Below are 24,502 nucleotides of genomic sequence, written 5' to 3'. Positions count from 1 at the left end.
TTAAAGGTTTTCATTTTCAAAACAACTGTGTACTTTAAAAAGAAACAAAGAGTCTTCATCCTTGAAACATGTGCGACTGCTGTCACTATGCAGGTGGGGATTTTGCTCTATGTGGCCAGCCTGATGGTGCGCTGGCTGTGGAGCAGGGGCCTGGATCCAGACAACTTCTCCATCCCCTACCTGACAGCTCTCGGTGACCTGCTGGGTACTGGCTTCTTGGCTCTGAGCTTCAGGCTGATTGTGATGATCAGCTCTACTCAAACTGGACTTTGATACAAAAACATAGTCCTGCACATCCTGAATGCACTGTTCCCTGTGTGCAAGACGCCAAAACGAACTGAAAAGAAGGAACGAGAGGACAGATGGTGTTATTTCTACACTCATTATCATGAAAAGAAGAATGGAATTTTAGCTAAGGAAACATATTTAGTACGAGGGCACAGTTTCACTCATTAGATTTCTGATTCTCTCCTCATAATTCGTTAAACTTTAAGATCTGCTCTACATTTCTGTTGACCATGAAACAGCACAGCTGTTACCTCTTTTCCACGAACACAGTCTTTAGGCTGCATCTACCAATCAGTGGTGAATTTCATGTTGTAGTCTAGCCTGTAACCACCAATTCAGTGGTTTCATCTTTGGGCCCAGCAATTTGGTAGTACCAGCCTTCTGGCACCAATCAAAGTCTGTTTTAGCTCTAGATTGGAGACTTGCATTGGGACCACACTGGTACAAAAGGGATATTTGTGTTCAGACAGACTGTCAAGCCTTACAGTTACATACAAAGCAATCTGTAGGCAGTATTTGTCCAGCTGCCATTAAATTGTCTTTGTGAAGTTTCTGATGAGGTCAGACGGAGCCTGAGTGGTCTGTAACAGACAGCTGGTACATTAGCATGTAGGGGAGAATAAACACACCAGCCACACTGTCGGATCTGTGTAAATTACAGCCGGCCCAAAGCTGGAGCAGGTAATGTCTGGTGTACTGTTTTGGTCTCTAGTCCACCTGTTAGTAGGATTATTGGTTACTAGTTTAACTCTAATGGTGTATTCCAATCTATCTCATAAATAATTCACCAGAAACTCAAAGCTGAAGTATATTAGTGCTTAAACGTAGTCACCAGTTTGTTGCACTGTGATAAAGACAGCTTGGAGGACTTTGTTTGTTAGATAGTATTTTGCAAGAAAGAATACAATGCTAGCTTATTAAAATTTAACTGTTTATGCTCAAGAAACAGCAGAGTGAGGAGACATCCAAGGGACTGAAATATTTGCTAAAGAACAACTGAGGAATGAATAAGGAAGAAGCTGAGCACTAATGAGCTGAGCACTTCCCTAATACCTCCTGATGATTATTTACCAAAGTAATCAGCTGGGAGATGTTACATTAGTGAAACAATAGCTAGTAAATAGCCTGTAAATGAAACTAATTCCCTGCTTTGCTGCCATTGTTTCCTACTGTGATCTTACACGTTTTTGTATTCCCCCTAATGAAGTACAGAGCTTCACCTTCAGCCTGAAGCGACAGAAAGAGCAGTTTACATGTAAAAGAATGCTACACGAACGAGTATCTACTTAGCTGGGTTACTTGAGGTGACAAAGAAACAGCAGGTAATAATTTGGTTCAGCCTGTTGTCCAAACATGCTAATAGCTATTGTTCTGTTTTGTTGGTAATGAAAAAGTACACAGTTCTCATTATTTTAGTTTCATAACTGCAGCAAAAACAGGCTGTTACTGTGATGGAAAGCAAAAATATCTGATAGTGTTGGTTAGACTAGCATAGATTTCATAGGCTGTGTCACATTCATTGTAAGGTCCAAATAGGTTTTGCTACTTTTGCAATTTTGGGTAAAAAACGAATCCCTAAAAACATCCTAGATAGGAAATGATAAAGGAAGTCTTGATGAACAAAGTCCCACATAGTTCCTGAATTTTTCCCCACCAAGTTTGTGTGACCCTTGTTGTTTTGTAAAAAAGCAGACATAACAATCACAACAGATTTTATTTTGTGAAAAGTAAATCATTCATTGTGTGGTTATAATTTATTCACAACATACACTACTGTGCAATAATCTCGAGTCTCCCCATCCTTTCATTATATGTTGCTTCCCCTCCCCCATTCAAGAGAAGGTCTTGAACAACAGTTCTCCGGGTTTTCAGAAGGTCTTTCAAAGTTTTTCTTTGGACATTGGCTGAGTTTTCACCCATTTTCAGTCCAGTGCTTGTACCGGACCATTTTCAGAGGAATACTTTGTCTGTTAAGCCAATTAACACCGACTTATGAACAGGTATTATCTGAAAACCTGGCATCTCTTGCCATGGTGTGCAGTGTGTTGTTAAAAAATGTGAGGAAACTGGTGTTGGAGATCATGATCCACTATGCAATACCACACGGAAAGCATTTAATTGGCAGCAACTTCATTTGTCTGCATGGCAATGATCCCCAAAACACGGTGCAGCACTGAGTCATGGATCGGCCTCCCCAGAGCTCGGACCTCAACATTACTGAAGCAGTGATCTCGGCAGAGAACTGAACAAAAGGTAGAAAGATCCAGAGAAGAGCTTTGAGTGTCCTTCAAAAAGCCTGGAGAACTAATCGTGAGGGCTACTGAACAAAATCACAAAAATGCTTTGAAGCTTGTTACAATCGTACAGACACTGTTTTTGCATTGCATACTACATTGCACCAATTTTAGCAAAATATAAAGAAATGAGGGACTTTTGCACTATAGTTTATATCAATTTTTACTGCTGATAGCTCTTCACACCCAGCACTGAGGCACAGATATTCCCACTGTAGATAAGCAGCATGTAAAAAAAGAGAATACAGGAAACAGGTGGTGGAAGAAAAAATAAATAAACACGTGGACAGGGTGGAGTTGTTTTGCACTTTAGTCTCCATATTCACCAGCTCACTGTGGCCATTATCAAAACCACAGTCCATTCAAAGTGGATGCAGCGAGTGGGAGTAATGTAGAACCACCGTAATAACTGTTGGCACATCTGTACAACTGTTGTCAGCTCCTAAATGTTACACGGCAAATGATCGTATTCAGGCAATAACATATATACTGAGTGTAAATGTATACTAGGCGTTGCACAGTCTGGATGAATGTTAGATTTTAATCGTGCTTATTTTCTGTAGATTTGTGCCTTTTAAACCGTGACGAGCCTTCAGTTGGTTCTTGCCAAATTTCTACTGGATCTCTTATTGTTGTGCAGCACGATGCCACTGAATATAGCCTGTCGTATTTAACCGTGTCTATGTGTATTGATGGCACGGATTGTTTTTGTGCTGTTTTTGTGAACAAATGATTTAGTATGCACTTTTCTGTATGGGGCCTTCTCAATTGTTTGATATGCACTTTTAGCTTGTCATTAGTCTGGAAATAGCACTCAGAAACAGTAATTAATCCTATTTCCACTGACATCGAGCTTGACTGGACTTCGTAGTACCGTTGCCTTTATAAACACTCCTAGGTCACATCCAGTCATGGTTTATCATTTCAATAAAAGATTGACATGCAAAATGTGCCCGGCGTATTCTGCATTATTGCAGTGAGAATTCTTGTAACTATTAAGGAATTAACAAGTTCTTTCTGAGATGCATTTTATTTGAAAATCGTGAGAGAAACTTTACCTATTTTGGTTGGTTTGACTCTGTGGAATCAGAAATGGCACAATAAATAAAGACAATATCATAGTTCACACAGAAGTCTCCTCCTACAGTACGAAAAAGTAAACAAAGTCACAGTTACAAAAGTTGTCATTTAGAACTGACCCCCCCCCCCAAAAGGCCCAAAAGCAAAGGCACACATGTTGAGAGACATTCACTGTCTAAACATGAATTTAATACTTTAATCATTATGCTATGGAACTTGCAACAATAACGTTTGTCGTGCAAATACACTTTTAAAAACAGCAGACCACAACCGGAATAAAATGAAGCCAAAAATATTCCATGCTAGGACTGAGTGATCGGAAAAATATATCCGTTTATATCGCATATAGTCCAAAGCCGGGTTTTTAAGCACTTTCTTGCTCCTTTTTGGTTGGTGGGTGGGGCTGGGCATATTATGCTAACATAATGGACCAGGAAGCGATCAACCTTTCTACTATCCAATGATTCCTCTGAGCTTTGAGGAGTGCCAGCAGATATCCAGGCCAACGCTTATTCTATTAAACACTGACGAGCATTTTCAAATTTAGATTCAAATTACTGTCCAATAAAAGCCAGCAGTTTTCAGTTTGCACTTCGGCGATGCGTTCCCTTTTTCCGCTCTTCACATCCTGCATGCAAAAGCCAAAAGCTTCAGGTTGTGATTCTGCATAATTACAAGCAGAAATCTTTTTTTAAATGGAGACATATTAGACTAAATCGAAGCTCAATTCATACTGTACATGTATAGGAAAACATTTCACAAAACACTAAACACTTTTGCCATTTTTAAGTGGCTGCTGTTGAATTGATTGGCACTGAATAAAAACATCTATATTATTCAATCAAATTAAACAAGTAGACCAAAAACTACATGTACAGTTGGGCAACCTAATCAATTAGCAAGCAGGTTATCCTGCTGTTTGTACCGCGTGGACGCACGTCATCTTACTGCTTAGTTTAGATCCTTTGGTTTGTCCGGTTGAACCGTCTGAGGTTTAAATTGTCATTATTGGACCTTAATCTAACCTTAACTCCAACTCCAGGCAATCAGAGTATTTTTCTCCCAAGATTTGGAAAACTGGGAACAAAGAAACTAATCATTCTGGCTGACAACAGAAAAGCCAGTTTTGCCTCGCTCATAAATATACGGTTAGAGCTATCACGTATGATGACGTACACCTTAGAGAGTTACAACCATAAACCCAAATAGCGGATTCTTCTTTTCCTCAAATATCTCTTTTATGATTGCAAACAGATATTATAGCAATGCAGTAGTTGGACTGACGGTGGCCCGGTTGGACAGTTTCAACATATCGCCCAACCCTGTTTCACACATTCAAAAGCAATGAGCAACATCTAGTTGCTCGATAACTACAGTACAAGAGGATTTGCCTTTTTTAAAATTTTTGTTTTATTTTTTCAGGCATCAATGTTGATCTTATGATTCCTTCAAGAGTTCTCCATCGCAATGTTCGGTCTCAAGAATAAAATTAGTTTTCTTTGGAGCTCTGATAAGGATTGCTCTTCTTTCTCTTAAAACAGAACTTGCAGTGTTTGCATGGAGAAGCTTCTTCTGCAGGTGTCCAGGCTCTGTAATTTAGTTTCTGTGTGCGCGAGTGAAATCCAGCCTCATCTAAACTTGAGGTAGGCTGGTACAGAGTAATTGAAGAGCAGGAAGTCCATGCGATAGAGATTATACAGCTTCTTCTGATAAAAAGGGCTGATGTTGTGGAAGAACTGGGCAGCCATGTCTCCTGTAGTCCTGGTGCTCTTGGACGAGGCGGGGAAGCTGACCTGGTCCTCCACCCCGGCCAGCTGCAGCACGTAGCGGGAGTCCTGCTCCAGCGTCTCGTATTTCCCCACCACGTCATAGTGGATGAGGCAGGGGTGGCACAGTGAGTGCACCCGCTCCCAGTGCTCGTTGAAGGGCTCTTCTCGCTGGGTGGCTGGGTCCACGAGGTAATAGACAAACTCCTCAAAGGAGACGTCATTTCCTTTCTCCAGAGCTTCCGGCTGCGGGTCCGGCCTGTGCTGCCGCACTATCTTTGTGCCGTATCGTTTATGGAAGGCTGTGTTGTAGCTCCGTGTGAATTTGTTGCGGTACGCAGACACCAGCCGCTCAAAGGGCTCGCGCACGAAGACGAACTTCAGGTATGAGCGCAGCCGCTGATTGATCTGGGAGGTGGAGTACTCAGAAAGTGTGCGGAGGTTTCCGGGGATGTGGGCCTCGTTGGCAGGGATTGCGAGAGGGTCTCTGTTGGACCCGGCAACGCCCGTCAGAACCATGAGCACCCGCTTCCAGTTGGTGCAGGCCACTTTGGGCACGTAGCAGTAGAGCAAGCCGTGCTGGTCGTCCACGATGATGTGCTTCAGGTCCTCGGGGATGAGGACTCTGCGTTTGCGGGTATAGGAGCGACAAGCTTCTTCCAGCAGCTCCCGTCTGCCCTGATGGATCGCCTGTACCGCCGACTCAACCTACAGGGATGAGAGGAATCGCAGAGAATTGGCATTTAGTAATAAAAGAAAAACCTGAGTTACAATTTATACGAGTTTTTCAGGTCAGTTTATGGCACCGATTGTAAGTTATGATGATAGAAGTTACCAGAAGAAATTTTTACCTCTTCATGGTAAACTCTGCTGTTGCTCTTTTCCCTGTTCAAGCCAACTTTCAGCATCTGTCCTATTAATAGCTACACTGCTGGTTTTGGGGAGGAGTGCATGTAAATGTACCTCCACAGGCTCTTTGATGGTTCATGTCCCACAACTCCTCAGGTATCAGTGCAGGACTTGCATGGCATTAAACCCAAGGAAAAGTGATTTAAAGTTGGGACAGTTTAAGTTATAATGTGACGAATGGGAGAATCTGGCCTTCCTGAGAGGACTCCACTGATTCAGCAGCACTGCCTACATTGCCAATGTTCCCTTCGTCCAATTTTTAAGGAATGTTGAACAATGCAGGTAGGACAGAACTTTGCAGCTTCAAACAGATCCAATAAGCTCGCTTCCTTCCAGTGCAACACCCCCTAATTTTTCCCCACTTTCACCTTCAGCAACTCAGTGTTGCTTAAGGACATTTAGCAGATTTTGTGCAGCGCCATCCGAGGCTGAAAAAGGCTCTTCTCACTCCACCCTTATGATGATATACGGACGCCGCTTACAGCCTTTTGAATGAGAGAAAATGCACTCACAGATTTATCTCCTCTGTTGGTCTTAATTATGGCCCATCCCCAACTTTAATCAAGTCACAGGTCATCCAGTTCAGCTTGGCCTCTGCGTGGCACAAATGTCTTATTTACTCCTTTCATTTACTCAGCCTGGCATCCCACTGCAGTGGTTGGAGCCCCCAGACTCATCTTGACTCTGCGCCTGACCCTCTGTGTTTAGCGGCAGACACCTGAACGACTGCAGAGCCAACACAGACCCTTCCTCTCAGCAGAGGTTTGTGCACTGTGGTTACACAATAGTGCGTTTGAAACTCCTGTTTCAGTCTTTTCATGTGAGCAGGATGCATGAGTTCATAGTTTGAGGATATTAACTGCTGTTAGTGTTTCATGGCATTCAAACCTTCAAAGAACACCAAAGTCTTCTTAAGTGTGCTGAACACTTTAACATTTAATCAGTGGAGCGAGCAGCAGCTAGTGGAAGTGACAATTTGCTGTGTGGAAACATTCATTAAAGATATCGTGTTTTGATCTATTTGTAGAAATTTCATCTGGACTAATCAAAACTGATTTTCAGATATCTGTGTTTTCACACTTGGGGAAATAATTATTTGAATCCCTGCTGAATTTTTTCCATTCAAAGAAATGAACAGTCTTAAATTTTTACGGTAGTCTCATCAACTGAAATGTTATCCCCTATCACCCAGCCTGAATACTGGCTTTCACAGACTGGCTGCGGGCTTATGTGGCACACAAGCGATTACAAATACTCCTGATCTCAACTCATTATGTATATAAACCACACATTCTTCATTTCCAACCTGCCACCATCATGAGCAAGAGCACAGAGCTGTCAAAGGACGTCAGGGACCAGACTGTAGCCCTGCGCAAGGCTGGACTGGGCTGCAAGACCATCAGTCAGCCAGAAGCTTGGTGAGACGGTGACAGCTGTTGGTGCAATTATAAAATGGCCATTAGTCGGCCTCAGACTTTCCTGCCAGTTTTTAAAAGGGGTCTCGAGCAATAATTATCCAGATTTTGTGGAGGTCTTTCAAAGATTTTTTTTGGACATTGGCTGCTTTTTCACTCAAGTTTAGTCCAGTCTTTGTACCTGACCATTTTTAGAAGAATTCTGCTCGTTTTGGGTTTGTTAACCCACTTCACTAAAGTATAAAAAGGCGCCTTACTCAAGTCAACCAATGTTGTATCTACACAGACGACTTACAATTTAAATCTTAGTTCCTTGGTATCTTTAAGCACTTTGTTACAAGCAGCGCATCACAAAAACTTAACAGTTTGAAAAGAGGATTTTTGCACCCAAAAAAGTGACAGCAAAGAGTCTTACAACTTTCTTACAAGTTGTAAGCAATGGTTGCACTCAATTCTTAATCGTATTGCTCAGTTTCTTCCAGTCGCCAGGTTGTCAGCTATTCCGCTACATGTAGCTTTTCACCCAGTTACCTGCTGCACATGTGCAGAGAGCAACAAATGGAGACAGAATCAGTCGCCCATTGTGTTTACAGAATTAAACAATTAAATAAATCTGCCTCACATTAATCAAGCTCACTCCAGCATCCTGCTGCTGCTAAACAGTTTAAGTGGAAATGGAACAGTGAAAATAGGACATCAATTGGAAGCGAGTGGACCGGACTCCACTGGAGCTAGTTTGTTTTCTGGCATGTGCACCGTCCTTCTCCTCACAGGGAGATTTAACTGGAACCAGCTGTAAGATTTGCTTTAATAGCAGAGCCCAGATCATGAACGCTGAACGTCTGCGTAGAGGAAAGTGGTCATTCAGAGCCCCGCCCACGGGTGTTTACCTGAGAAAGCCTCCTCAAAAAGCAAATACTGAATTGAACTCAATAATGGCAGCTGTTTCCAAAGAACAAACTGATAGATAAAAGTTACGCTAGGTCATCGCTGTTTAATGTCAAGTGAGCTTGAGTCAAAACAAAGCGGGGATGAAAGTGTGTGTTCAGATATGTCAACACCCAGTGAGGCAATGGTTGTGTACAGCTGTTATACGCAACTCATAACTAGAGTGGAAATGAAAGGCTGCACATGGACATGTTTCTGTCTAATACTAAGCTGCAGACAGTAAACCTGCTAACGACCGAAAAAGTGATATTTTTGTATTTCCTGATAAAGGGCGGCTCCTGTTACTGCTTTTAGCTTCATGTAACCTGTGCATGGATGAAAAGCAGTCAGACGCATCTCTAAATATAAAACTCTTAACTGCCTGACAGTATCTGTACAAAGTCGTGAATCCTCCTCTATAAATGTCGTGTCTTTAATTCCACAAAAATGGCCGACCTTTATTTCTCCTCCTTTACTGCTCAGATGGGAGTGCATCAAAGTATTTCTCCTTGACATGAAAAATATCACTATCAAGACTTCACAAATTTCCGGGGAGATTTGTCTCTTAGACATTTCGTTACAAAGAGCAGGTATTACTTTCCTTTAGATGCAGCTAAAGCAGATTTATGAGGACTGGAGCAAAACGTGGACTGAACTGCTGAATTAAGTGGAGGTGGCTCTTCTATGTTCAGCCATGCGTTTATGAAGTGGCTGTTTGGTCTCTCCGATGTAGAGGTCTGAGCATTCCTCGCCACACTGCACAGCATACACTACGATGTTAAGTTTGTGCTTAGGAGTTTTGTCTTTGGGATGAACCAGTTTTTGTCTGAGTGTGTGGCTGGGTCTGAAGTACACGGGGATGTCGTGATTGGAGAAAACTCTCCTGAGTTTCTCTGATAAATCTGGTACATAGAGGATGACAGTATTGTTCTGATTGTCTCTCTGACTCTCCGCTAGCTGGTGGTGTATCCGGTCGTTAAGTGATGACGTGACGAATCCTACTTCCGGGCCTAAAGTAGTCTGCGTTTAATATGGCTTTTGTGTTGTTAACATGTTTAATGTTTTGTATTTTCTTATATTTGATCTCAAAAAGCTCCTAAAACAGTCAGTGATCACTGTTGACCTCCCTCGGCTTTTATTACCGCTAATCATTTATTTAAGCTCAGTTTTTAAAACCTTAGGATGTAACTACAGCCCAGCCCATGCAGCAGTATATGAATGACTAACCTCGTATTGTGGATGGATTATCTCAGTTGTTCTCCTGGCTGAAGTTTGGTCCTTTTACAGGATCCTGCCATGCGATTACATTTGTTCCTGACCACCGAGAACACTCACGTTAACTTTTATCGAGTGGAAAAAAAGCTTGTTTATATTATGCTAACATAGCTGTGTCGCTAGTGGTCACGTAGCACATCATTATATACCAGCTAGCCCAACTTCAGTAACCCTACAAACGTCACTGCTTTTTAGTTTTCTGTCTTCATTTATGCTGGAAGTGATAGCAGAGCTGTACATTTTAATTTGTTTTCAAAACCCCGCAGTCAGGACATGCTATATTGTATTTAGATAGAAGCTAGCGAGCTAACTCCCTGCTAACTTCTAACTCCGTTAAATGTCATAAATTCCGTTTTCATGGATGCCTGGATGTTAAACTCAATTGTTACACCTGGTAGAGCAGAACACTGATCATTTTATTAAAGATGAAAGACTTTAGACAGTTTTTCAACTCTCAGTAATGCCACAGTGATCGTTTGATATATGGACCTGCAGCGGAGTTTAGGCCCAGACACGGCTAGTGACGTCAGACTGAACGACCGCATAGGGGGGGTCCATGACCCACTTGGGAACACTCCCATAGGGTTTAAAAACTGGGACTCTCCACCAGTTGCTCTTCAAACTGAAGAAACTTCTCAGATGAGAGGTGAAACATCTTCAAGGAAACTTAAAGAAGTCCAGACGCTTTTCTTTCCAAGCTCCTTAAAAACCTCTGTGGTTTTTTTCCTATCAGCCATGGATCGGCCTCCCCAAAGCACGGACCTCAACATGACTGAATCAGTGTGGGATCATCATGACCGAGCACAGAACGAAAAGCAGCCAACATCCAGAGAAGAGCTTTTGAGTGTCTTTCAAGAAGCCTGCAGAACTATTTCTGAAGTCTAGTCAGTTCTAAGAAAGCATTCATTAGCGTTCCAGCTGTTCTGAAGAATAAAGGCGGTCACACCAAATGTGAACTTTCAAGCTTGTTAGAATTGTACAAAGTCTGTTTTTACCGTTACACTGCATTTCCATGTATGTTTGCATGTTTCAGTAAATCACTCCACCTACTTCTTTTTTCCCCCAAGCAAAGTATAAACAATTGTGACTCAAGAGTTTTGGACACTGATTTATTTATGCCAACAAACTGCAGGAGGACTGAATTTCCACAGCTAGAAGATTATTATTAAATATTAAAAATGAGACCCTGTTTGTCATTAAACACTCGGCCTATCCTGTCTGGTTATGTGTGCTCTCTTTCATTCAAACATAGAACGTTCCAGAAACACAAAGAATCATAAAATCACAAAATGACTATTTATCATAACCTTTGCAAAGTTTGTTAAAATAACCCCGAGTAATCCTGGAATAAATCCTTACAAATAAATATTTAAAGTGCACATGACGTTAGACTGACCTGATCGCCATCGTACAGCGTCTGTAGCGGACTCCTCCTCGACTTCTGTCTGCTGCCGCTTTCACCCACCGCCTCTGAGGCTGAGGAAAAAGCACATCGGTTATGGAGCAGTCACCGCTGAATTATCACTAATAATGCTTTTGTGAATGTGTGTCATCACGCCCAAATGTGGTCCTGTGACCCTGACTGTGGTAGTTTGGCTGGTGTTCATATTTCTGTGGACACATTTTAAAGAAAATATGCACGATACATTTGCAAACTGTCAACATGAGATGAGTTAGAAGGGGGACGGTGTCCATCCCATGATTACCAATCAGTCGCTGACTTCGCGCTTTTATTGAAGTTTAACATGCTGCAGCCTGAAGGGGCGTGAGCTTACTGCAGGGTTTCAGGGAGGAACAAAGGCTGAGGATAAAGAGGTGCAGCGCAATTATTTTATTTGATCATTCACTGAATTACTGAATGCCAAAATTATAATTAGCCAAATATCCTCAAGCAAGATACTGAACCCAAGCAGTACACAAGAATCAGCTCATTTACTATTTAACTACTACTGTTGGTGTTAACTACCATTATCATAAATAATAATACAGTGTGGTATATCATTAGACAGATAAAACAGGAGAATAAAGTGCACTGTAGAACATTAACACAAACTGAGCACAAAAACGTTGCACTGAAACAATAAAGTAAACTTTCATGGTTTGTTATCGCTGCTTTTATTTGCTCGAGTGCTTTAGAAACGGAACAAGAGTTTTGGCCGGGCAGAACATTTCATTTTCCACGTTATGTCAGACTCAAGTTTGAAAGGAAGGATAAAAGGACCTTATTTATGTCCTTTGGCTTAGAGCCATCATTTGTTTCCTTCCAGATATTGGACATGTATAGAGTTTCACCACATGATCCTCAGATTTAATCTGGGTAAAGGTAGTCGATCTGTTCCTCCTAAAAGCTGCAGGCCTTCGTTGGAGAAAAAAAAAGAAAGATGCAAAGGCGTGCGGCCTGGTTTGGAAAGGCAGTGGTTGCTTCACTCAAACAGTTTCATCATAGTTAGAAAAATGAAAACGAGCTCTCAGAACAACATCTACCATCAAGTATTCTGCACTCCAACCTGCCTGCAGTGAAAGCAGAGATGAGCACCACGCACCATGACTCGCTGACACAACAGGGAGCAGCAGGACTCCAAGACACTGCGAACATCCCCACAGGAGCACAGCTTATTTGATTTACAGAACAAGCTCATCACATCGTACACTTTCCGGCCACAGATGTAAGGTTACAATCAACACTCACGAGACTGAGTTACTGAGAGAGACACTTCCATCTGATCTGCATGCATGTTGTGGACGTAGTCACTTTCTATAAAAGCCATATCTTCACTCCATCTGCAGCGTAGTGTGGAGGTTATTTGTTTTTTCCTCAGAGATAAACATAGATAGCCCCGCTTCATCAGATGTTCTTTTATGAAAAACGCACACTCCCTAAATGAAACGCAGATGTATTCTGGTGTGTTTAGCCAGTAAGTGTTAGCTTGAAGATAAAACTGCAATCTGTCCCCTTCTTCAGATGAGACGAGTCATTTTAGTGTTTTAAATTATGAAGTTAGCCAGGAGGCACTTCGTTAGAGCAGCGGTCCCCAACCTTTTTTGCGCCATGGACCGGTTTATACACGACAATATTTTCACGGACCGGCCTTTAAGATGTCGCGGATAAATACAACAAAATAAAACTAGTACTGGTACCGAAAAAAAGAAGATTTATTCATAACACATGTGAAAAGACCCAGGAAAACAGAGTTAACGATAAAAACGATAACAAAATAACGCTGAAAACTGATAAAAACCATACATTTCACACCCGAGCCTCAACTCTCGCGACTCTTTTAGCGTGCGTGTCGATTCCAGGAAGAATAATCCCTGCAATTAGTGATCCCTTTCTACACAAGTTAGACCTTGCTTCAATTCATGAACTTCCCAGTATGTTTGACGATTCAAGGAATTCAAGTATTCAACACACACACACACACACACACACACACACACACACACACACACACACACACACACACACACACACACACACACACGAAATTTCCATATTTTCACTAACAAATGTTCACCCCTTGCTGCTCAGGAGGTTCAAGCGATACAGGCAATAATCCATTGAAACTCATTCAGAAAACTCCATAAATGTTCTTCTGTATTGCTGCCATTTAAATTTAACTTGACTCATATTTCTGAAACCGGAACTCTTCTTGCTCCATAACCACAATGTGAAGAAAAATATCACATTAACTGTTTAATGATTACATCCATTTTCACAAACTCCCCCAGTTTTAGAGGCTCGAAATTCACTGACAAGCAGTCCAACAGCCAGGTTCCCTCATTATCGACAGCAAACTAAGCAGATAAAAGTCGTACTTGAACTTGTTTCAAGTGTTACACAGAAGCAGTTCACTGGACCACTATGAGGTCCAAAGAGGCTCAGGTTCAGACAAATGCTCCGAAACTGTTCAGACGGTGTATAACAATGCAAACGGATCATAACCCAAATCTCAGGGCAAAGAACAGAGTCGCTCACCTAACATCAGCCCAGCATGCTTTTCACTTACTGAGACCAAAAGTGAACAGCAAACCTCAAAGAAGGAAGCATGTGATGATGTCCACAGGTGCTGGACTGCAGGGATACCTGTCACTTTCAACAAATGAAAAAGGGGGATTATTTATAAAGTTCGGAATGAATAAAGTCTGTCCCTTCAATTAACATCTTCATCATTTGATTTAAAAAAAAAAAAAAAAAAAAAAAAAAAAAAAAAAAAATCACTTTAGGATTTGGTTCTTTTGTCTTGAAGCCACTGGCTCATGGCTAAACTCAAGTTTAAACACATAACTTCCTGTTAGAGACGTGCTCTTCACAGCGCATCAACAATGAAATGACATCAGTTTGCTCACAGAGACAAGGCCAGGCTGCTTTTCACTGGAGTAAACATCTGCAAGCAGCTGTGTGGCTCCAAGTCCAGATTGAGCAGTGCAACTCAGCACTAACTGCCCATTGAACAAATGACTTCCTGTGCTGTGCCATTATTCAAATGGCAGTATGCACAAACGCCTTATGTACAAGTCTGCCTTTTATGCAGTCATTACGCTCCAAACTTGCACGAACAGCAACATTTGTCATCTGGAGACAATTAGATTTACAAAAGCTCAGGATTTGTTACTAATTAGCTGCTTTAATTGGAGACAATGATGCTGTAATGGTGGAAACTGCACAGGCCCAACACTATTGAGCACAGGCTACTGTGAGACTCAAGTGACCACATGTGTGCACCTCTCTCCTCCCTGTGGTGTGGTCAGGTCACTCATGGCAAACTGGTTATGAGCTGTAAACACGCTCACTGCAGGCAGCCCAGCATGCAGTAATGAGCATACTACACAGAATCATTGAGAATACCTGCGAGAGACACACAGTCGATCATACAACTGAAATCACAGGTCTTTACTAGCTTCTAACAGCAGGTGAGAGTAACTAGAGAAATGCTGAAGCTGTGCAACAGTATTGTATAAAGATCATATATCAGTGCCGGTCTTATTTCAGACACTCCATCCCCATGTACTTATTAACATAATGTATGAATCTGGTCAGCGTAGCGTTGTCTATAGCAAGCATGCCAGGTGCAGTTACTGATAAGGAGGACTGCAACAGTAGACCGTGACTGTTGCATCAGCCGCCTCATTTTGCAATCTTTTACAACTGGCCAGCATTCTCACCACACATTAAGGCTGCACAGTTAATGGAATTTTAATCTTGATTTTAGCTTCCCACAGTTAAATGAACACGATCACATATTTAAAATATGTGCTCAGCCAATAGAATGCAAAGCAAAAAGCAAATCAGGAGCTCCGACTGCATGCCAGCATGTGACAGTCACAGCCGTTCTGAAGTGTCCTGGACTAGTAAGACTACGTTCAAAGATATACAACAGAATTCAAATGTCTGCCACACTCATGCCTCGAAGTGGATCATCATCATCCATTTTTCAGAAATACTCTTAAGCAATCAGCTGGCTGAAAAAAAAACAAAAAACAAAAAACAAAAAAAAACACCAAAAACTGCAGTTCTAAATAAAACTCGGCCAAAACAAACAAACAGACAAACAAAAAACAAAAAAACATGGCTGCTGACGTGAACTGTCCAACATCAGCTCCATAAAAGTCCATTAAAGCGAGCATGCATACTGTGCATCAGCGCTCACAAAGGTGCACTGACGTCACCAAAATCTTTGCCAAAGATTCACTCAAACCAAGTGAATGAACACCAATACTGACTAACAAGTGATCAAAATGATCACTTTGACCATAATCGTTCAGCCCTACCACAGATATAGCACTAAATGTTAATGTTCAGTTCAATAAAAATATAAGCTGCTCAGTGTTAGCTTGCACTGGCTTCTACCCAGATAGCAACCATTAAAACAGTTTACAGTGTTTCCCACTTAACTTGAATGCACCCAATTTAGAGGCAAAATTCCCAGTCTGGCTGCAACTAAAGTTATTCAGGACCAATTTATAAAAGCTAAAAAAGGGATGCATTGCATTTCGTTCTTTTGCACTCTCTCTTAAAATACTGTGTGGAATGACCCATGGAACTTAAACAAAGCAGCCATTTCCCCAAAACACCTATAAAAACTGCACTTATTTTGCTAAAGTGAGTTCTGTTTTCAGTCAAATTTGGTCAATGTCAACAAATCTGCACGTGGTCTTCTGTCCAGTCTTTGAAGCACAGTTTGCCTGAATTCGGACAGGACAGCATTGGCTCATATCAAACTTGGTACTTTGTGGATTTACTGATAAGCAGGATTTCAACAGTTGAACATGACTGTTGTGTTAGCGTCACATTTTACAATCGTTTACACTTTGACTTACACTTTGACCACATGTGATAATTTATCACTCATAAACACAAATAACCACTACAACCCCATATAAAGCCAGTGCCTGACACACACTACATTCAGTTAGCTAGCATTGGTACTGCTGTCAGTACTGACAAATTATTCTGATTCTTCCAGCTGAAAACGGTGTGGTGGTCGCTCTTTCAACCATCAAAAGTGGAGTTTTACAAAGTTCCACACTAAACTTTCTGACCATAGGAACACCGTCGAGGTACAAACAGCCAACTGGTTTACCAGCAGGCCAATATTACTGGCCCATACTATGCAATGTGTTAATCCAATAAGATTTACTTATTTAATTTCAGTTACTTTGTTGCAAAATGAGATTGTCAAGCATGCCAACCATGTTACTAAAACCTGCCGTAAATGTTGCCATGAGACAGAGCTTGTGCTATCAGTCTGATATCATTACACGCAATTTGGTTCTATATAGACAGAAATTCAACAATTCAAATTAGCAATTAGAATCGCGCTGAGCAGCCTTCTTTTTCTAGAGGATTAGAACCAAAAGCCAACCAGCAAACCTTCAACAATCTTACAGAGTGATTGCCATTAGTCAAAGTCAGACTCAGTTTGCAGAAAGGTTTCTTCCTACCAGCCGAACTTTGCAATCACCTTGAGATAAAAAGTTGCTGTGAGTGTGCAGCACCCTCAACATTAACTTGGCTCCTGGTTTGACATAGGCAAACGTAGAGGTACCAGGCGAACAGCCTGGGAAAACACTTAGAAAGTACTTAGCTGTTGCAATAACAAGAATATCACTGATCACAGCAAACACTCAGAGATTTATACATAAGAAGCAAGCTTCACAGTAATCAGCATCAATTCTTTTGACACTTAAATAATCTTCTCATTTAGTGGATTCACCTCTGCCAAAAAGCCAGATGATGCCTTATTACTGGAATCAAGAGCGTCACATGCAGCCGGATGCTGCTGCCAAAAGGAGGCTTTGTCTTTTGCCTTGAGCTGCCGAGGTGAGGAGATCATTCTGCCACAGCGCACCAATTTATCTGACCTGTTTTCTAAACACATTTCATTGCGACCTCTCCCAAAGAGAGCACTAAAATGGAACAGAGAGGTAGCGGCTGAAATGATTCAGAAGCTGACAAACACCTGGAAAACTGAGTGTTTCAGCAACAGGGTGAGACGGCACACTGAAAAGGTTTGTGTCTCATCTGTCATCTGCTAACTTGGCATCAATTAGCAAGCAAGGAAATTTACAGTCCAAGTTTTGTCATGAGGTATTTAAAAGGGGGGCAGGTGAAAATATCAAGAAACTGTTTAAAATGTCAGAATAGCTGGATATCAGGACTGGGCGCAGACACTAGGACACACTGCACAGCATAGATATAGGTGGAAAAATGTGTGCTATGTTTTGCCATTAGAAGGGGGAAGAAAAAAAAAGCTGCTGGTTATAACCGTGTACCACTCTAACAAAACAGTGTCTCAGCTGCCCTTAACTCCTCCACTGATACAAGACGTCTGAAACTCACCAACCCCAGCTAAGGCAGACTCAAAGGAAGACGTCGTCCTGTTGGTTTAACCCTGTCTGGACCCCCAAAGCCTACAGCATTCCTTACGGTACGCACGGAACCAAATGCTGGGGAAATGCAAAATATAGAAAGGCCGATGTGTGTTCCTGCTGTCCGAGCCATGAAATGAGCTCTGTGTTTAGGTCCCACTGGGAAAACTGCCCCCCCCCTTCCTTGACCTGACTTGCCAAAGAGTAGCTTTGACGCTGTACAAGGGAAAGCCTGATCCTTTTAGGCCACAAATGTGTGTGTGTGAAAAGGGTGTTAGTGCATAGGCAGGAGCATGTGGGTGGTGTACTGTCTGTTTGCTGAGTCTTAGAAGAATGTCTGCAGATCCAGGAGTCCCTATGATCCTGTGCAGAAGCGTAAAAGAGTTCAATGTGCATTTGTGGGGCGACTCCTTAGCTGGCTGACTAAAATCCATCACATCTGCATTTGAGCAGTTGGAAACAGTGACAATAGACACATATTTGGCCGTAAAGAGAAATATCCATCACACAGGAAAATACTGACCCGACTGCATGTTTCACCAGTGTAGTACAATCCTGAGGTCCATTTAACTTAAACTGAATCTCCCGTGGGTCTAGGCACCTCCGACTTTCTTCATATGCAAAAGCAATGATGTGTTAAATTCACTAATGGACCTTAACAGCCTGGTGTTAGAGTTTTCTGTTTTATACGTACATAAAAAATGAGGACGCTTGCTGCTGTGAGGCGACACTTTAACCACTAGTCACTGCTGTCAGTGTCACAGATTTCTGTGATCCTACAATGACAGCTGTTTACTGGGTGATTCAAGTTATTAAGGTTCATCATCTGAGGACACTGAATGTCTACCATACATTAGGGCGGTCAGTAACTTTACTGTGACAAACACTGCATGCATTAGTAAACACAATCAAATAGATTGGTATTTATTCTGCACTCTTCCTGATCACTCCGAGCACTCTACACCATCACCTCATTGTATAAACTTTAGTTACCTCAGATTAACATTAACCATCCCACCAGCCAATTTACAACCACACATAAGCCTAACGTGCATGGACATGCATTCTAATCAATTTGCAATAGGAATCCAGGAGTGACAGCCCTCTGTATACCCACTTATTATTTTAACATAAAAATAAAATATTTTAAAAAATGTTATTGCTTCCATTATATATACTATATGATCAATATATATCATATATGCCTTATGAAAAGGCTTGATAAAGAGGAAAAGATCATTGCACCTGTATATGTAAAATTTATGTAGAAACATGTACCTGTACATGATGTCATGTCTCTTGTTGCTCTTTGAGTGAGGAATAATAAAAGCCTGGCTCTGCGTGGGCTTTTTAATCGAGCGCGACTAAAATTACTGAACCAGAACAACCCTAACCCAGACAATATTTGCCAGTGTAATTTAGTCTGGACCAAAGTGGGGATGAGTTGAATTATTTGGCTACCACAGAGCACTTGGATTGAAATAGTAGAGCAGAAGACTTATTCAGTAACTTTAATTGCGAAAGGACAAACCAGAAAAATCAAATCACTTGAGGATACGGGCTCTGAAAGCAGATGGTCCTAATGTAATTTTGAAAAAATTCCTCCAGAGTACTTTCTGTGCTATCAGCTCCTGCTGTGCCGTTTCATGAATATGCAGCTGGCTGGAGAACAGGCTGGAACAGCAGGACCACCCCAACCCCCCATGTCACCGCAGACGGACGGGGATCTGACAGCAGCCAGGAGGAGCGAGCGGTTTCAATTGGCAACTGCACGCCGCAGCATACGAAGATCAAGTCACACACTGTTCCCGTGTGGATGCGTCTGCTTTTAATTGGATAATGTCCCATCCACAAGTGACCATGTGTGAAAATTAGTTTCCAAAGAGCGCCGCAACAATTTCGTCAGTGCTCCGACAGAGTTCTGGGAAGCTAATTTTTATGACTTTTGTGGCCTCAAGTCAAGCCTAGACAAGGGAGGTATGAGATGGGGGTAAGTCTCCAGTACATGAATAACAACAGCTGCCCCGAGGCCCACACAATAGTCTCAGGCTCTGTTTGTGATTAAACAGCTACAACTAGCTACACTCATAGCAGTCAGCTCACATCTGTATGTGTGATGTTCCTGGATTTTACTCCCAGGAAAACAAAGGGAGAAGTCCCTCACTGTGCTGTAACATACAACACCACATTCCAGACTATGATATACTTCTTCCTCTTCAGTCAATGCGTCTAAAAGCCCAAAGGCGAAATCATAGTGGCGACTGTAGTAAAGACCTCTCACGCTGACACATAAGCCCATCTTACAAAGTCAGCTTTTCTAAAACAGATGTGAATTTCAAAGACCGGATACGAAGACGTCACAAAGGGTTAAGTTTCTGCAGCATGAAAGGCAACTCGTGTTCTGAAAAACTATTTCTGTCCAGGATGTTACAGTAAAGCCACTCTGCATCTATGCAATTATGCTAAATTTGGATTAGCACTGCATTTCCAAGCACTGTAATTTTATGCTAACTCTGACTTGGCACTATGTTCCTTTGTTATGCGGCTGTTCTCCTTCAGCTTCACATCGCCTAAAAACACTCTGACCTTTACCCCAGATAGAGCGGCTTCACCTCCCCTAACTAACTGCATATCTGAAACCAATTTAGATTCACTTAGAGCAGACAGGCAGGTTTAATGGTCGGCGCGTGAGCTGCATTCCAGGTGTGTTTGGAATACGTGGAGCCAATCCCCCCCCCCAAAAAAAACAGAGGCAGCATCTAGGAATGTGTGCACTTATGCCATGTGTCTCATCAAAGCACTGGTTGTAAACCTATTCAATCAAAATTAACTCACAAAGGCAAATTAATACACAATAGCAATTTACAGTAATCGTAAACAAAAGCATCTTTAATTTTGGGGGTTTGCACTGTCGATCGGACTGGAAAATCATTCAGTGCCGATTTTTGTAGCTGGTGAGGAAACAATTGCTTTTGTGCATTTATCCTGGCTAGAAAGCTCTCGTTTGGACCTGTAACGAATCAAGCGCTCCCCTTTCTTTTATACAGTGAAGCGCACAACCTTGTGAAAAAGCCAGTTTAAATGGATGGTGACTGATCAAGATTGCTACCTTCTTTTTCAAGAGACTAGGGTATGACGCTGTTTTAAGACCTGCTTACTTAACAAGGACATAAAAAATTTAACTTGCAGTGCCACTTTTTGATGGGACAGCTCTAGTGTGCTGCTCTTCCACACCAACGCTGAATTTCCCACGAAGTAGAAGCACAGGTGTGGCCAATAAGACCGCCGATGGCTTCGTTAAGTCATTATATCACCGAGCAGCAAACCATCATTACTGTCACTAACACACCCCTGCTTTTCCTGCTAGGACATGTCTCCCGTTTTTATTAGTTACAATGAAGCAAAAGCAATTTGTCCAGTATAGCTACACGAGGACGTGCACACAGATGAACCAATGTTTTTATCTAGAAGTCACAAATGTAAAAGTCAAGTCAAAGGTTAGTTATGAAGTTCTATGAGATCGCCTGCTAAAATAAATATATACACATTTCCACTGACATGCAGATGAAACGTAGTTTTGTTAATCTATGAAGCTGGCACTAAAAACATGTCACAAAGGCCTGGATTATCTGTAATTTTCTATCTCTTAATTTGAATTTGCTCCTCAAAATGTCAGAAATGTGAAGTCCTGCGTCTGGATAGCAGTACCTTAGCCTCTAGTACTATCAAGGACACATTTTTTTTGTTAGTCCTTTGGACTGGCGCGATAAAGCTTTCTGTAATACTGTCAAAACAACAAGCACCATGTTTCAGAGCAATATTGAAAGACAATATTTATTTGGTGGAGGCATTTTTAAGCTGTTATGATCAGCAGTAGAAGCTTTTAGATGAACACAGGTTTGTAAGATGATGAGGAAACCCCCTGATCAGTTTAGAGGTGATCATTTCCTATTTACGTTCACGGTGAGGGGGGCTAAGAGTACATTTTGCACCATCTTACATTGCTGTGATTTAAGTACACGTGGCCACTGACCAATGGTCATGGCGCTTTGCATAATAATGATCATGAAACTGATCTTCTGGCTCTTTGTTTGTCTGCGGTGCTTGTTTCAATTATTATCCAACTTTATTGTTAATGCAGGTGAGGCTGAAGAAGAAACTTGGTTACGAAAACTTTCTGGGATTTTCTACCTGGATGATTAAGAATTCCTCAAGCTTTTAGTGTCCCATTTTTAGAGTATGACTATCAAATCAAAAGCAATGCGAGTGAGAGATCCTACTGTAAATGCAAACATCACTTAATGTAAATACACTAAACAGCACAGACTGTTACTTTATTCTTTTACAACTGCATGTTGAGACCATCTTGCAGCACTATCGCATCATTTCCGAAGAACCACACCCTTGATTTTGATTTCAACCACACACCTGTAACGGTTTGTGACTGTATCTTACACAATCACACCTACCGCACTGACACGTTAACCTACTGACAGAAAAGCATATCAGTCACGCTATCATAACCGATACCCCTGACTTTAACAGTGTAACACTACACTGACAGTAACGTCTTTCACAAGTTACTTATGGACATGTCACACACCCAAACTTTCTGGGATCGCCATTAAACGTGAATCCACCTCACAATATGGGCTATACCTACAGTTTTTAGGCCCCTAAAATAGCTGAGCACGTGTGAAAGAGGCCTTTGTATGTGGCAGAGGGAAGCAGATCCCACCGAAGGGACAACCCCACTGCCAGCCAGCTGCGTCTGCTCCCAGCCCTCCTCCCTGTAGCTGAGGAAACACTGCGCTAAACACTCTGCTAATGGAAGTTTTTCTCCTGTTCCTCAATTTAGATCTGAGCTTCATGGGAAAATAAAGACATCGGGATGGAGCACAACGGGGTGAAATGACAATGGGCTGGAGGCCACGCTTTAGTATTGGAATGACAAGGACCAACAAGTCGCACAAAAAAATCCTTTATAGCTGGGCTAAGAATGTCTCAATAGCCTGCTTTCATGCACTTCACTGATATGTGTATTGGATTACAAGTATGCCACAACCCATTAACACAGCGGGTTATGAATGGGTTTTATTATGAAGGCATGGGCAAACCCATATGCCAACAGAAAAGGACCAGCTGGTCTGCTGCACACTTTAAACTAGAGCCCATACATCAGATACACTTTTGTCTCCACACAAGAGATCTTCACAAACACACAACCCTTTATGGGACTATAGATCATATGAGATTTTAAATTTAGAAAAACTTATAAATTAATATTTAATCAAACTTCTTTTGTTACTGATAAAAGAAAAAAACAAACCCTCATATTTAAATACTTGAGTCATTTGCAGATGGATGGAGATGAACTGATAAAAGTGATGAAATATTTTCTTTGCTTGAAAGGCGTCAGGTTGGGACGTCTGTGTAAACTATTCACGGAGCGCTTAATTTCTAATGTTTCATGTTAGCTTTAGTTTTATTCTTAGCGTAGCGGCAGGCAGACAGAGCGGGGATGCAGGAGAATGAGCGCTCCGATGGCAGGGTGTGGAAGCAAGTTTAAGCAGAGCAGAGGGGGAAATATTGTGTATTTATGGGATTTATACTCACCTGGCTTCAGACTGCTGTTAAAGTAGAATATGACCATGACGAAACATCCCAGGGACAAGGCAAAAACCATCCGGATCACTCTGGGTTTCCTCATCCTGAGAGTCTCTGGAAGCCACCGAGAAGCCGAGCCCAATCCTGCCAGGGTTCAGGCGAACTACACGGTTTTTGTCGAGTCTACTTCACCGGCCGTGGGAGCATCGATCCGGCTCGCTGCTCGACCTTTGCCGCTCCTTATCTTCCTGGACATCCTCGCATGCCGGGTCAGGAGGAGGCAGCGGTGAGGGAGGACGAGGGGGCCCCGGGCGGCAGACTCCGCTGGTCTGCCGTGTCTCTCTCGGTTACCGACGCGTTTCTGTGTGCCTTTGTAGAGACGACGGAGAAGGCTGCATCACTGCCGCTGTGGTGCCAGCACAGGCCGCCGGACTGCGTGGGTAACGGGCCCTTTATACGCCACGACAGGGTCTTTCCAAATGTCCGCTTAACCCCTTTCTCCCCGCGGACACAGAAAGGGTCCAACCACTCAACGACCCGGTGGTCGAGAAATAAGCGACACGTTTCAGAAGAAGGGCGGGTTCCGGGGAGACCTTTCAAAGTAAAACTTCTATACAGACAGTATGAAATCTGCTGTGAGTTTGGGACTGAACCGGTTTACAATTCATTAATGCGAAATTAATAAAAAAATAAATTAATATCACTGGTGGAAACGCTTCTAGAGGCATTTCAGAATAAGAGTCTTGCACCTTTTATGAATTTCAAACGTTAGATTTTAAAAACTTGCTGAATTTCAGTCTTTAAAAAATGTGTAAAATTTTCGTACAAATAGAACAAAATTTAATACCAGAAATATTAAAGACATCACTGGTTTCAGACATGGTTTTTATGATGCTGGGACAAGACTAAATTTTAAGATTAGCAAAGAAACACCCAGAGAAAGCCTTCATATAGCCTGAAATGTTAGATCTGTTGGAAAAGTGTGGTTCTTTTCCAATTCAGAGTGGGGGACTGGTCTATAAAAATCAGTTCCCACCCCCATTTCCAGAGGATCAAAAGTAGCTGGAAAAAC

At 42.0% G+C, this 24,502-nt stretch overlaps 2 protein-coding genes across 3 annotated transcripts in view; one reads left to right on the top strand and one right to left on the bottom strand.

Moving 5' to 3' along the window:
* Positions 1-3,533, top strand: part of LOC143418577 (solute carrier family 41 member 1-like) — a 149,667-nt gene extending 146,134 nt beyond the window's left edge. For both annotated transcript variants that reach the window (XM_076883695.1, XM_076883694.1), the window contains exon 10: positions 94-3,533. In XM_076883695.1, coding sequence (XP_076739810.1) covers positions 94-273 — 180 coding nt within the window. In that variant the 3' untranslated portion in view covers positions 274-3,533. The remainder of the gene's footprint in view (positions 1-93) is intronic.
* si:ch211-236h17.3 (carbohydrate sulfotransferase 11) lies at positions 1,984-24,028 on the bottom strand. Its single transcript, XM_004559920.6, has 3 exons — positions 23,440-24,028; positions 11,351-11,430; positions 1,984-6,136 (listed from the first exon to the last, which is right to left on the bottom strand). Exons 1-3 carry the CDS (start codon positions 23,531-23,533, stop codon positions 5,291-5,293), a joined length of 1,020 nt encoding a protein of 339 aa, XP_004559977.1. The 5' UTR covers positions 23,534-24,028; the 3' UTR covers positions 1,984-5,290.
* Positions 24,029-24,502: the final 474 nt, after the last annotated feature.

Source organism: Maylandia zebra, linkage group LG5 (genome assembly GCF_041146795.1).
Source record: "Maylandia zebra isolate NMK-2024a linkage group LG5, Mzebra_GT3a, whole genome shotgun sequence".
In the NCBI taxonomy this organism is placed as follows: Eukaryota; Metazoa; Chordata; class Actinopteri; order Cichliformes; family Cichlidae; genus Maylandia; species Maylandia zebra.
Note: the sequence above shows the minus strand (reverse complement) of the source record. Positions and strands in the feature narration are given on the sequence as shown.

Excerpts from the sequence above, each read along its gene's own strand:
- si:ch211-236h17.3 (XM_004559920.6), bottom strand. The coding sequence starts at position 23,533 with ATGAGGAAACCCAGAGTGATCCGGATGGTTTTTGCCTTGTCCCTGGGA. Across the intron at positions 11,431-23,439 it reads TAACAGCAGTCTGAAGCCAG|CCTCAGAGGCGGTGGGTGAA; the intron begins GTGAGTATAAAT and ends CTTTTTCCTCAG. Across the intron at positions 6,137-11,350 it reads CGCTGTACGATGGCGATCAG|GTTGAGTCGGCGGTACAGGC; the intron begins GTCAGTCTAACG and ends TCATCCCTGTAG.